Source organism: Fusarium poae, chromosome 3, assembly GCF_019609905.1.
Source record: "Fusarium poae strain DAOMC 252244 chromosome 3, whole genome shotgun sequence".
Classification (NCBI taxonomy): domain Eukaryota; kingdom Fungi; phylum Ascomycota; class Sordariomycetes; order Hypocreales; family Nectriaceae; genus Fusarium; species Fusarium poae.
This window is the reverse complement of record NC_058401.1, coordinates 4,047,779-4,061,085: the sequence shown is the minus strand read 5'-3', so window position 1 is coordinate 4,061,085 and position 13,307 is coordinate 4,047,779. Positions and strand designations below refer to the sequence as shown.

Sequence of the window (13,307 nt, the reverse complement as noted above, 5' to 3'; positions counted from 1 at the left end):
ATCCGTACATCCCATCGGGCTGTAAAGGATTTAAGTACCTTGGGTGGTCTTGTCATATCAGGGGCACAGGAAATCAAAGTCAGGGCGACATGACACCAGAATGGCAAGATACCAATCAACAGTTTACATCATGCCACAGATACAACCCAACAAGAAAGTTCCTAACCGCTTGCCTTGACGTGTATTTTGATCTCGTCCTCAGCTCTTTGCGTACACGATGTTGATTGTGTTAACTGTCGTATTATTGTGGTTGTAACTCCAAAATACAATTCCTCAAATGCTGTCGGTCCAAATGTATCGTCACTACCGCACACTAGGCTGGTCACCATAATTATATGCAGATTGTCGGGTAGAATCTTGACCACCACGGTTGTTCCATGTTGTGGTTCTGTCACTGGAATCACATTCCAATAGGTCAGCCTGAGTTGGCCAATGCCAGAATGACATCACAATTAATTGAGATTTATAAACATGAAAACAATACCAAGATTCTTTCGCAGCGTGCACCGGAGTTATCATCAAAGGAACAAAGGAGAGGATAGCAAGAATGAATGAGAATGGAAAAAGACAAAAAGAAACTCCGGTGCGGGGAATCGAACCCCGCTCGCCGCGGATTTCTATTAATGAAAACGCGGTATGCTAACCGATACACCACACCGGATGTTTGATAGTGAGTTTGTCGCAATTAGGCTTTATATTCCTGTGGTAATCAAGATAGTATTTACACGAGTTGTCTCTTGACATCACGTTCAACTTCAACATAGAACTCTATCACTCTCGGCCTATATCCACTTGCACCAAAACAACACACTCTTCTATCAGCGAAGTAGCTACTGGTAAATACAAACTGCGTCTTGCGCCTTCGCGTTTTGTGTATTATGAGCTCGAACCCCCCTAGAATATCAAAAACAAATTAGCAGGACAGTTTATATTATTCGGATCACACTTCATGTTATTTATTTTGTATCTTTGATGCCAACTTTTTTATTTGTGATTGTCTATCAGCAATATTAAATTCTCAACATGATAACGACCTCACTTCCTGCTCGGTCTATCACAATCAACTCCAGAATGGCTTTGCAGAAACGTTGATATGGGTTTCATGAATCATCAATCTCGCTGGCTAAATGCATGCCATCGCGGCTTGCTCATCTTCCTCGGCTCTTGATCCGATATTGCAATAAATAATATTCCCAGACGCGCTTACGAGTGGCGGTCATGTAAATGTTGTAATCACCTCGCTTCGTTCAGCACACCCTGTAGAACCTTCTTCGCTCCACACGCATAACAGCCTCGGCATGAATCGCAAAGAGCGAATACACCAGATCATCATCTTCCAAGACCTGGTTCGAATCATCTGTTTCCGTATCTTCAGAGGTCTTCGTGTCCTCCGAAGTCTCGGTATCCTCTGAAGTCGTATCCTCCGAGGTCTTGGTATCAGTTGATAGTCTGGCCTTCTTTGTAAGCCTTGTGTTGTTGTGAGTTCTCATCCTCTTCAAACTCGTTTCCGTGCTGCTGGGCTCCGTAACAGTGTTGTTTGAAGTGGTCGGCTTGTCTGGAGGTGCAGAGTGTTGTGGGACTGTAGCATCCCTTGTCGCGATCAGGCTGTCTATCCTCACTTGTGACGTTCTGGCATCGTTGTGGTTCGACATGCCACCACTCTCCGGAGGTGCAGATATCTTGGAAGACGTGGAATGTGCGTAGGTGCAAGAGTTGGACAATCCAATGAAGGTACCTTGGCTTGGAGCTGGTGTTTATGGTTCGTTGTAGCTTTAGGTTGCAGTGATAAAGAAAGAGAACAAGTACGACATTACAGGTCTTGAAGTTATTAACAATTACGACATAATTTAATTTATTCATGCTCAAAACTTTGTCAGAGATAGGATTGATTTACTAGGCGAAGGAATAATATACATATTGTCATAAAGAGTTATACTATAAAATTCTACATTAATACGTTGTTGCTCTAGACAGAGAACAAACCGCATACAAAGTAATTACATACAATACCACAACGAGCATTCGTTGCCTCATCTCCAAGGTTCACACGAGGCTCTGGACAAGAGAATAAGAGATGCCTTCAGCTTGGGTAGTCAACGAAGAACAACAAAGTAATCGGGTCTATGACTTATCAGGTATCTAGGTATCTATCTATCTCGAAACTTTAGTTGTTGTGGAGTACCTAACTTTATGCTGTATTGAGTTTTTGGCGCAGACCAGCCTTACAGATAGCAACTGTAAGTTCACAAGGGGGGAACTTCAATTGGCAATCAAATAAATATGCGTGTATATGTTTAATTAATTAATTGGTACCACATCATCCAAGTCAAACGTTAGAGTCGAATTCTCGCTTTGAGAACCATGGCCCACTCTTAGTAGTTTTGGACTCTACCGTGTCCCGCACCACAAGGCGATCTGCATAAATCTGAATGCCCTCAAAATATCCTCGAGTGCAACCCGGAGAGTTTCTTATGCAGACCCATAAAACTCCAAATCCAGTGATGTAAATATGAATACGAAATTACAGTACGGAATTATTATCAAATGCAGATACCATAGAAGTCGGACATGGACCACGTGTTAGTCTTTCCCCGCAATCGATCACAGCACTTGCCAGATCCGAGCATCCCGTACCAGACTACTTCAGCCAAACATAACCTTCCGAAACCAAAGCAAGTTCATCACGACACAACAACGGAAGCGAATATCCAAGAAATAATGGTTTGATCTTTTTATCGAGTGTTGCCTCGTCTATGTTTGCTCTATTGCTGCTCAATCTTCAGTGCTAATGTCAAAATTATTTTTCATCCACCACCTCTGCCCCGCCATACCCACGACGAGACCTCCCCGTAAACGAGAAACCAACTTGGAACAATCAACGCTCAAACATTCAGATATTCCATGACAGATCCAATGCCGTGACACTACTTAAGCAGCGGGCTTGATGACAGCAGGGGCAGTGCCAACCTTGTTGCGGTTGCGGAAGAACAGAACACCCTTGCCAGCACCCTCAGCCTCAGCACTGGGCTCAACCCACTGGCACATACGGGCACTGCGGTACATGGCACGAATGAAGCCACGGGGGCCATCCTGGACGTCGGCGCGGTAGTGCTTGCCCATGACAGGCTTGATAGCCTCGGTAGCCTCGTCGGCGTTGTAGAAGGGGATGCTGCTGACGTAGTGGTGGAGGACGTGAGTCTCGATGATACCGTGGAGAAGGTGTCGGCCGATAAAACCCATCTCACGATCGATAGTGGCAGCGGCACCGCGGACAAAGTTCCACTCGTCGTTGGTGTAGTGGGGAAGAGTAGGATCGGTGTGCTGGAGGAAGGTAATAGCAACTATAAAGGTCAGTACTTGTTGTCAAAATGGAATGGATCAAAGCTTACCGAGCCAGTGGTTAACCCAAAGGTAGGGAACGAAGTACCAGATGGCCATGTTGTAGAAGCCAAACTTCTGAATGAGGAAGTACAGAGCGGTACCCGTCAGGGCGATACCAATGTCGCTCAGGACGATGAGCTTGGCGTCGCTGTGCTCGTAAAGAGGGCTGCGGGGATCGAAGTGGTTGACACCGCCACCGAGACCGTTGTGTTTACCCTTGCCACGGCCCTCCTTCTGACGCTCGTGGTAGTTGTGGCCGGTAACGTTGGTCATGAGGTAGTTGGGCCAGCCGACCAGCTGCTGGAGAACAAGCATGATCAGAGTGAAGGCGGGAGTCTCCTCAGTGAGGTGGGCAAGCTCGTGGGTCATCTTGCCGAGACGAGTAGCCTGCTGCTCGCGAGTTCGGGGGACAAAGACCATGTCACGCTCCATGTTTCCGGTAGCCTTGTGGTGCTTTCGGTGGGAGATTTGCCAGCTGAAGTAGGGGACGAGGAGAGAAGAGTGGAGAACCCAGCCGGTGATGTCGTTGATGAGGCGGGAGTCAGAGAAAGCACCGTGGCCACACTCGTGAGCAATGACCCAGAGACCGGTACCGAAAAGACCCTGGAGAACAGTATAGACGGCCCAGAGACCAGCGCGGGCGGGGGTGCTGGGGATGTACTCGGGGGTCACATAGTTGTACCAGATACTAAAGGTGGTGGCAAGGAGGACAATGTCGCGAAGGATGTATCCGTATCCCTTGAGAGCGGAGCGCTTGAAACAATGCTTGGGAATGGCATTGTAGATCTCCTTGATGGTGAAGTCGGGAACCTCGAACTTGTTGCCGTAGGTGTCGAGCATAACACCATATTCGGCCTTGGGCTTGGAAATGTCGACCTCGGAGAGAGATGAGAGCGAGGTGGAAGAGGCCGAGTGGCGGGGAGAGTCTGAAGGAGAGACAGCAGCAGACTCAGTATCCGTCACGGTGGTGGAGGTGACGGTGCGTCTAAGAGCAGGGTTCTGCTTAGGCAGAGCCGAAGTTGACGCCATTTTGAAGAAAGGTATACGGCCGACAGAAGAGAAAGTCGAGATGCCGAATGCAAACTGATCAAGAGGAAAGAAGAGGGGGGAGGTTAAAAAGAAAAGAGTTTCGAGGTGGTCGACGGGGGCTGAAGTTTTAAAGCAACCTACTGTCCTACGTGGATGCTTGTTCGGCAAAAACGTTTTGTTGGGGGGGGAGCCCACCTAAAACAAGGGCAGGTGTAAGTACTTGCCGCGGGCGGGACAGCGGACGAGGAACCTAACCTCTCAGCGTAGCGGCAACACAAAGCAGAGGCGGCGGCGAATGTGGGCAAATAACCAAAGGTGGAACGATGGTGAACAGGTACGTACGTTGCTCTCAGTCGATGCTCTTGTTGTTTGTTATCCTACAGCGCCGCTTTTCTCTCCTGTCTCTGGCGAAAAGATCGGCAATCCTCAGATGAGACAGGCACAGTAGCAGGTAGGTTTATGCAACAGCGATAAGCGAAAGTCTGCCAACTACTAAGAATTCTATTATCAATTCTCACTCTTCCAAGCAGTTGTTCTATACAAGGGCTCGTCAACTGTAACCATCTTCTAACAACATGCACATGCAATTGCTTCAAAACGAAGCAGAAAAATAGACGCCCCAATTTGAATCACTAACAAAAAAACCCGTACCCCAGGAAAATGCGCTAGAAAATGGGTCCTGATTTAACCCACCCCTGAAAGTGGCAATGGCTCCCATGTACCGAAGCAGAAGCATCCCGACGGGACAGCCGTCTCATTAGTGGGTGCTTATTCGCTGTCGGGCTGTGTCTTGGTTTTACGACAGCTGGCCGTTCTGTGTCTCGAATTTTGCTGCAAGTTGAGCTGGCTTGGGGGATTTTTGCATATGGTGGCTGGCTGAGTCGCCAAGTCTGCACTTGCACGGGACATTTTCACAGGTATCTATACTCCAATTAAGCTTCTCAGCTATGGTCATCAGATAAGATGGCTTTCCTGGTGGTGTCTTCAAGACCTCTGTTTCCCATCGACGTGCCGTTGGTCTCAATCCATGTTATCCGTGCTGCATGTAGAACGGGGTTGTCAAAGCTCAGACTGTCCCCAAGTCTTGTCAATTCTGGAACAAAAGAGAGCGCAATATAACGTTTAGGCGGCTGTCGCCTCCAAAGTTTCGAGCTTTTGCCATGAATGGACAGTCAATGTGACGAATACCAATACAGTACTTCAACCTCGAACAGTGGTTCAGATCTTCACACCGCCTGAAGAATGGATCTACTCCCACTAACGGGACCTGTCCGACAGCGACAAGATTGGTTTATCACGCTGGACTGTACTGCACTGTATACGTAGTAGATGACAGATGCAAAGCCGGCTGGCTGGTGGGTGAAACACAAATGCAGCAACGCCTCTTGTGATAGCAATTGATGGCGTCGAATTAGAGCGTTCAACCCAGACGAGCCTCACAATCCCAAAGGTACATCCATACAAACTCCCAGGTCGCCCCTCTTCCCAAAATCCAAATCGGGGTTTCCAGTTGGAAGCTCCTGCGGGTCCAGAGTGGACTCCAAGCTTGCTTAGGGCTGGAGATCATCGACATGTGAATCAGTCATGAAAAAAAACCCTTGGGAGGTAGTCTACAAACGGGGGGAACCGGGAGAAGAAGTCGACGTCGACCACAAGCACCACATCTTAGCGGCCCAGACCTGACAAGACAGGGCTCCCTTGGCTCCCTTCTAGATCGTGGCTGGCTTTTTTTTGTTGACGATGCGATGTGAATTGAATCCCAGACGATTGGCTAATATAAAAAGGCGGGAGAAAAGCTCAGACAACGGGCAAGGGAGATAAATCTGGTTAATTGTTTCCACCCCGGCACCGTTGTGGGGGAGAGGCATTGACAAGATGTTGAAGATAATCGCCTGTTTGAAGTATGTATCGAGATGTTGGAATTGACAGCTGACGGCCATGTTATTTGATGGCTGCGCAACGCATCATGGATGAAAGGCATTGTGTTTATCGACATGTGAAAGTCTATGTGTATGTACTCTGTAGATATTTGGTCATGAACCGAGGTGTGTGTATGAATGGTCAGCTCGTGCTAAGATAACCTTATGTCTACGGAACAGTCATCCGCAGCCCAGTACAGAGTACGTGTATTGCATTGTCACTTGTCGTAGACCAAGTTTGAGTCTTCAGACAAACCTGGGGAATGAACAGGACGCGGCGTAGCAGAGCAAAGTATCTGTCACGACTGCATTACCGAACATATACCCGCAAATGCCTGATTTATACTGCTTTAACCGAAGCACAATGGTTATCAGTCAACTCAGGGATAGTGCAATTCAAGCTTTCAACTGATATGAAACTCGGGATTATTTCTCCGACTTGTTTTCCTTCAGTGGGGAAAAAGAAAAAGTAAAAAAGAATCGGATGTTCCGACTACAAGTGCACGTTCCCTCCATCGAAAGGTCCTTATCGATCCATGTCAATTGGAAGGAAAGAAGATGGAATTTTTTTACTTCCGTTCTGTTGGGAATTTTGTTGAGTTCAAGGCGGGACCCCTTGTCTTGGCATTGGCGTCCAGGGTCAAAGAAGAAGTGGAGACGTTGGAGGACCTATGAAGTTGGTTCCCTTTGGCTGCCGCGTAAACAAGATAGGTAAAGGAGATGGTTCTGTTTATTATTTTTATAAGATGTATCCTGCTTACTAAATTACCATTGTCGTTAATTGACTCGATTATTCTCATTGTTGAGTTCTCAGAGCAATAACAGAAAATATTGGACTGTTTTATCAACTCGCCTCTTCTAGGGTCCAGATGCCCCACGTGTCTGGCCCGCTAGCGGCTCTTTTCCGTGGTTCGCGGCTCTGGGCTTTGGACTTTTAGTTGTTTTAATCCTTGAAAGACCCCCAAACCCCGCTATTGGATCTCTCCATGACCCCTCCTTTTTGGAGTCAATTCAACTCGAGAACAACGATGCAGTCACTGATACAACGCCATCAATCAAGACAGGAATGGTATACTCATGGAAAGATTCGGAAATTATGCAGTATTATTGTTCTAATTAATTGTAATGGCCCAAGTTGATCATGTTGATTCTCGTAGTAACAAAGATCCACCTTCTCCCCAGCATTTGATGATCCCCAATCCTTCACCTACTAGTCAGATCATGATCGTTCGATCTCGAATTTCATCGGTTGCTGATATCGTCTTGGAAACACAATGTCGACTTGGAAACAAGGGTCCCAAATTCTTTCAACGCAGTCTTGGCCATTCGATGCCATCTCGCTCAAATATACTTTTGGAGGCTCGTCAAGATTCTCAATGCATGTATGTCAAAGAGCGACCATGCTCTTGCGCATTCCTAGTCGGTCATCCGTAGACTACCCATGGTAGCAACCCGTCCTTAAAATCCCCATCTCCATCCTCAATTCTTCTTCTCCACCATGTCTTTGACCTGTTTTATTTGCCGAAGCAGGGACATGTTCTGTTGTTGGATGGACATTCCTTCGAAATCGGCCGTAGTCTCGCGTATTGCTCTAGGAGGTGGGCGATACCTATCACCGTCTTGATATCGACCTCGATAATAATCTTGATTACGATCGCCACGATAATGATCTTCGTACCGATGAGGTGGATGTCCTCCTGAGCTGCGGTAACCATCATTGCGATAATCAGGGGGACCGTTGCGCTTCCAAGTGGGTGACTGTGACGGTAGAGGGGGTCGCCGAAAAGGTGGCGAGCGTGCAACTCGGGTATCTTTTTGTCTAGTTGTATCTGCCACTGGAGGCAGGTTGTGGTGGTTGTCAAGACGTGGTCTCTTTGACTGGTCATACGGCACAGTGTTTGCTGTGTTTCCTCCCTTGAGACCGGAGCTTTCAGTCTCCAGGTGCTTCCTCTTTCTGAGAGGGTCGTCTTCTCTCCGTTGAGACTCGGGTTTCTCCAGACGCTGTACAGTAGTTGCTGGAACAGAAGCCCCATTCGAACAAGGAGTGAAGCCAACATGCTCTAGTGTACCTATTGCAGGCTCAGTACGTCTTGTGGGCTCAGTCGGACCGTTCAAGAACTGCGAAATTGCGGTGCGCAGACTTGGCTGGAGCTTCAAGACAATTGACATAACAGCTTCCGACTCAAGAGCTTGGCTTTTGTCTCTTTTAATCATCTCGAACTTGTTCTGCAACCCCTTGACAGCATTGCCATAGTCCTTCAATGAGCTATCAGCCGAGAGCAAAGTAGGCTGTGAAGTTCTCTCCAGCTCGTTGCGCCGCTCCTTCAAACTTCTGGTTATCCAACTATCCACCTCATCTTTGACAATCTGCTTCATGGTATCTTGAGCAAACTGCGTGTTTGCAAAGTATCCACTGTGTATTTTGCAAAACCGTTGTGCGAATACCAAGTTCCACTGGTCTATTAGTGTATCGAGTTCGGGTTGTGACTGTGATACGGCGGGCAGTCGGTTCTCCCGCATATAAGATCGACGAGGTTGGCACCAATACTCGACAGCTCGGTGCACGTCTTTGGACTCCTTGTACTTTCCTTTTGTAAGTGGCATCAGATTCAGCATCTCCATCACCCGACCCCAAAAGGGTTCTTGATCTGCCTGTGCGGCAGGCGGTATATCAAGATATTTGTTCTTCAGAGATATGCACATCTCTAATATCTTGATCTTCACTTCGTGTGATGTTCTCTCGGTGTCGCCGCTTGATCGAGAGTACAAGGATTCAGGGCTGGCGTTGGCTCCTGCACGGGGAGGGTCTATTGGGTTATTACTGGAGAACATTGGAAGAGCTTGAGGGTTATGAGTGAATGTTTTTCTCCATGCTTTCGAATGATCCCCTGATGGTGTGTTTGCTGAGAGCAGCGACGGGCCGCCGGGGGCATTTGGGGGCGGGCCAGACTGTGCCTTGGAAGATTTAGAAGTCGGTGAACAACTCAAGTCAATGAAATCTGTTTGCGCCTTGGCCTTTCCCTTCTTATCCTTCCTAGTCGGATCTTTCTCCTTGTCTTTTTTCCTCGTCCCCAGCTCTGTCATGATGGGCTGATTGACGCGGACGGTGCGTAAATGGGTAGTTCCAGGTGAGATGTTGTGGCAAGGGCAAAAACCAAGAAACGCTCGAGAATGATGAAGGTTGTGTGCGAACTCGCCGGTTTGAGTGTTTATGTTGTAAGATGAAAGACTGGAGTGGGTGGGGAGTTGTTTGCCTTGGTTAGTAGGCAACAGAGATTGGCCTGCAAGTTTTAGAGGAGGAATAACCCTAAGGATTTATCGAAATAGTATCGTAGACTGACCTTAATTTGGTATCCAACCTGTATTTCTAGCGGCCAATTTTTCTAATGCCCTGAGGGTTACATCCGATGGTCATTGTTTAGCAGGCCGCAATCGATATAACACTCAACATTAGACGCAACTATAGCAACAATAACTAGAATTAATAGCATATTTATCGTTCCTAAGAAAGCATGACATCTAAATACCTAACCGGCTATTTGAATGGTCTGCAATTTATGTACCAATAGCTTCTCAATGTTCGCGTCTCAAAGTCTGCCTGTCCACTCTACTATTATACATGTCCAAATCAACGCGTCCCAAAGCTACCGTTTGAAACAATACCTCCATCCTATTTCTCCTTCCCTCTGGACATTTTGAACAGCAACAGGAGCTTCTCAGAGGTATTCATGGCCTCAAAATCTGCTGTTGTCTCTCGGAAGCGAGTTGGTAATGTGCTCTCGTGCTGTGCTCGTTCGGCCTGTCGTGTAGAAGGTTGGCTTCTGGAGGGACTCGGTTGTGTTGCCGGGGATGATTGCCGTCCTAAACTTGAGCTGAATAACTCCTGCAACGATGGGAAATACGAAGACTTGGATGACGCTGGGCTGGGTGTAAATCCAGGCGAGTGCCTGACTGTGCAGCGTCTTTTGCTGCCTGCTTTGGTCGGCGTCGGCGTCTTCTCCAATGCTCTCTTCTTGTCGTTGGAAACGCTCTCCGATGCGGCATACCGCCGAAACTCCCTAAATCTATCCTCATATCGTTTTAATTGACTCATGGTTGTAGGCGTCGTAACTGGAGTAAGAGGCTCGTCGACATCTTCCGGATCGTCCTGGTAGTCAGAGTCGTCTTTGTCCGAAATCGTGATAATATCTTCGTCGTCTGTATCCAGTTCTTCTTCCTCGATACGCTCTCGCTCAGCCATAGCCAAGTCTTGGCTTTCCACTTGGATGTTCTCCTCGGCGGTAATTTGACCTAGATGCTTGCGAAGGCATTTCTCTATTCCTGGCTCCAAGTCCATCGCTAACGACATAACAGCTTCAGTTTTTTGTCTTGTTGACGAGTTCGTGGTCGTAGCTTTTATTCTGTTCTTAAGGAATTGAACATAAGTCAGATAAACCTCTGGTGAGCTGTCCGCCTTAAGCAGTGGAGGGCGAGTCAAAGACTCCAATTCGGCCTTTCTTTCTTGCAACATAGCTTCCATATGTTCCGAAACTTTTGCTTTGATGAGGGACTGGACTTTCTCCCACATTGCAGGCCAAATAACACTCTCAAAATCTGGTGTTGGAAGCTGGGAATGGACTGTAGGAGGCTCAGGTTCAGATTGCGGAGTCTTCTGCTTCTTCGACTGCCTTTCTTGTCGTCCGGTCTTTTTTCTGTTGGTCTCATCCGATATAGCAGGCTTCTTGGCCACGGGAGGATGTTTGGGGATCATGACAAGGGGCCTATGTTCGACAGGATGAACGTCACCTCGCTGCACATTTCGTCGATTAAGATTAAACTTGAGAAGTTAGTGGGTACTGGGATGTGTCACAGACTCGCCAAACTAGGCTGTGATAACTTGGATGATATATCTTTTACTCACCTCGCAGACATTGTCCATCGTAGCTTGAAGAGGAGTTTGGTCATCTCCTATAGGGGAAGGGGTGTCAGTAGCTAGGTAGCGACCCATCCAAAAGTAGCTATCTTCTCTGTCTTGCCGATGTCTCTGAGTAGGCAAATTTTCAAAGTCAGTGGAACTCGTGTATCCAAACTTAGGAGAACCCTCGGTCGCCTTCCTTTTGGAGGGTGACTTTGAAGATCTCATATTGGGCAAACTGAGAAAGAGAGTGGAGTCATGTGAGATAACAAGACATGACAAGTCGGTGCATGAGAATTTTGAACGGCAGGTGAAGAAGTGAACAGAGTCTTGGTCAGTCGAAATAGCCAAGGTGGATGAATGTCAGAGTGATTGGGGAGTTAGGTGGTGGATTGTTAGGTTGCAGTGCCAGGCAACCGGTGGTGATTAACAGCCTAGACTCAGCTAAAAACCAGGGAATAATAAAAAAGGGCAGAGCATATGGCATAACTAATCACCTAGTAATATAAGCCAAATTGGCTTATTGATTCCGTTCTGTTTAATTTAAGCAACCAAGTTATCCAGGCTTAATGCCAGCGGATGAACTGTGGTATAAATAAAGAACTTGACCTATTCTATATATTAACATTCAGAGAAAGGCAATATTCGGATATAGAACTTCTTCTCTTGGCTACTTATTGTAATTCATTTTCTCTTTATTTATATCATCCGCCAGCCATCAAGCCATCAATCTGCAACAACAGGATACGAAGCTTTAACAAAACTTTACAAGGTTTTCGCAAAATATGCCCAGCACAGCATGGCTCAAGTCCGCTGTTTCTTTTAGTCCATCGCTCATAACACCATCACGAACAAGATAAACGCCATACTCAATCATTACCAAGATACCAGTGCCCCGTCGGTATCGATCACAGACTTCAGTCGCTGCGGCATAAAGTTGACCCACATGTTGAGTCGTTCCATGTCAAAGGTTGCCCACGCGTCGCGTACCATCTTCTGAAGGGTCTCGTCCTCCCAGTCCTTGGGTGGTTCCATCGTCCACTGCTTGTTCACGGGCCAGAGACTGTCGAGAGGGCTCAGATCAGGGCTGTCGCCGCAGTTGTAGTAGTAGCGCAGATTGTGCTCGTCCTTCCACTGCTGAACCAAGTTGACCTTGCTCGCAGCGCCGTGGGCAAAGGCCTCGCAGTCCTCCTCAAGAATAAAACTCTGTGGGCCGGTGCTGTTGAGCCATGGCTTGACTGTCTTTTCGAGGATGTGGTCCTTGTACTCCTGCATGGTCATGACACCAGTGCAGTTGGGGCTGGTTGAGTCTTCGTAAAAGACGGTGTCGCTCTTGAATCCATAGCCCACAGCAACCCAGGCATGAGCCTTTCGCAAGTCGCGTGGCCAATCAGCCTCGGGTTTGGTGGTGCAGCCTTCGCAAACTCGCTCGCCGGGTCGGGGAATAAGGCGCATCTTTCCATCAAGGCCAAATCCAAAGTGCAGCTCAATGCTGAATCGGACCGCTCTCCAGTCTTCAGGTTGCGGGTACGCCTCCAACATGCGCCGGGCATACTCAACTCGCTTCTCACGAGCCTTCTTGTGCACCCAGGTGCGTGGGCACAGCAAACATCGTCGGTAGCCCAGCGTACCCATGGTCCTGTGCAGAGTTCTTGGGTTCACCTCCACCTCGACACCAGCCTCCTTGGCGAGACCGTGCCAGTTCAAGTTTACGTTGACATAATTGTCGTCCCACAAGATCTTCTCCATCTTTTGCTGGTCCTCTTCGGAGATCTTGAGTGGTCTTCCACGCGTCTCCTCCCATTCGGGATCATTGCGCTTGGACGCGGGGACACTCAGCGCGGCATAGCCCTGAGAACGAGACAGGTCAAAGTGCCTGAAGATGGCTGACTTGTTGACGGGGAGGCCCTGAGACTCGAGGTACGAGATGGTGCCTCGAACCATGGCCTTCTTGGGGGTGTCTCCATGCTTATATCCTGCTGGCATCTTGAACGAGTGTCGTGTCGCGTCGCCCCAGTCTAGGATGCTTTTTTCGCGGTGTAAGTGGGTGGAGAGAATGACTGGGACGGTGGTGTTTGAATGTT

The 13,307-nt window shown here is 47.9% G+C and overlaps 4 protein-coding genes and 1 non-coding gene across 5 annotated transcripts; all 5 read right to left on the bottom strand.

The window, feature by feature from the left end:
* Positions 1-578: 578 nt before the first annotated feature.
* On the bottom strand, positions 579-661 carry FPOAC1_008750. Its single transcript has one exon. It is a non-coding gene; the product is annotated as a tRNA-Glu (tRNA).
* A 586-nt stretch (positions 662-1,247) lies between these two features.
* Positions 1,248-1,652, bottom strand: FPOAC1_008749 (uncharacterized protein; the record flags this gene model as incomplete). Its single annotated transcript, XM_044853185.1, has 1 exon — positions 1,248-1,652. One exon carries the CDS (start codon positions 1,650-1,652, stop codon positions 1,248-1,250), a length of 405 nt encoding a protein of 134 aa, XP_044705855.1.
* A 1,276-nt stretch (positions 1,653-2,928) lies between these two features.
* On the bottom strand, positions 2,929-4,410 carry FAH12 (Oleate hydroxylase fah12; the record flags this gene model as incomplete). Its single annotated transcript, XM_044853184.1, has 2 exons — positions 2,929-3,341; positions 3,390-4,410. 2 exons carry the CDS (start codon positions 4,408-4,410, stop codon positions 2,929-2,931), a joined length of 1,434 nt encoding a protein of 477 aa, XP_044705854.1.
* A 3,398-nt stretch (positions 4,411-7,808) lies between these two features.
* FPOAC1_008747 (uncharacterized protein) lies at positions 7,809-9,413 on the bottom strand (the record flags this gene model as incomplete). Its single annotated transcript, XM_044853183.1, has 1 exon — positions 7,809-9,413. One exon carries the CDS (start codon positions 9,411-9,413, stop codon positions 7,809-7,811), a length of 1,605 nt encoding a protein of 534 aa, XP_044705853.1.
* A 586-nt stretch (positions 9,414-9,999) lies between these two features.
* FPOAC1_008746 (uncharacterized protein) lies at positions 10,000-11,451 on the bottom strand (the record flags this gene model as incomplete). The annotated part of the gene is made up of 2 exons (XM_044853182.1): positions 10,000-11,145; positions 11,230-11,451. 2 exons carry the CDS (start codon positions 11,449-11,451, stop codon positions 10,000-10,002), a joined length of 1,368 nt encoding a protein of 455 aa, XP_044705852.1.
* Between the last annotated feature and the right edge of the window lie 1,856 nt (positions 11,452-13,307).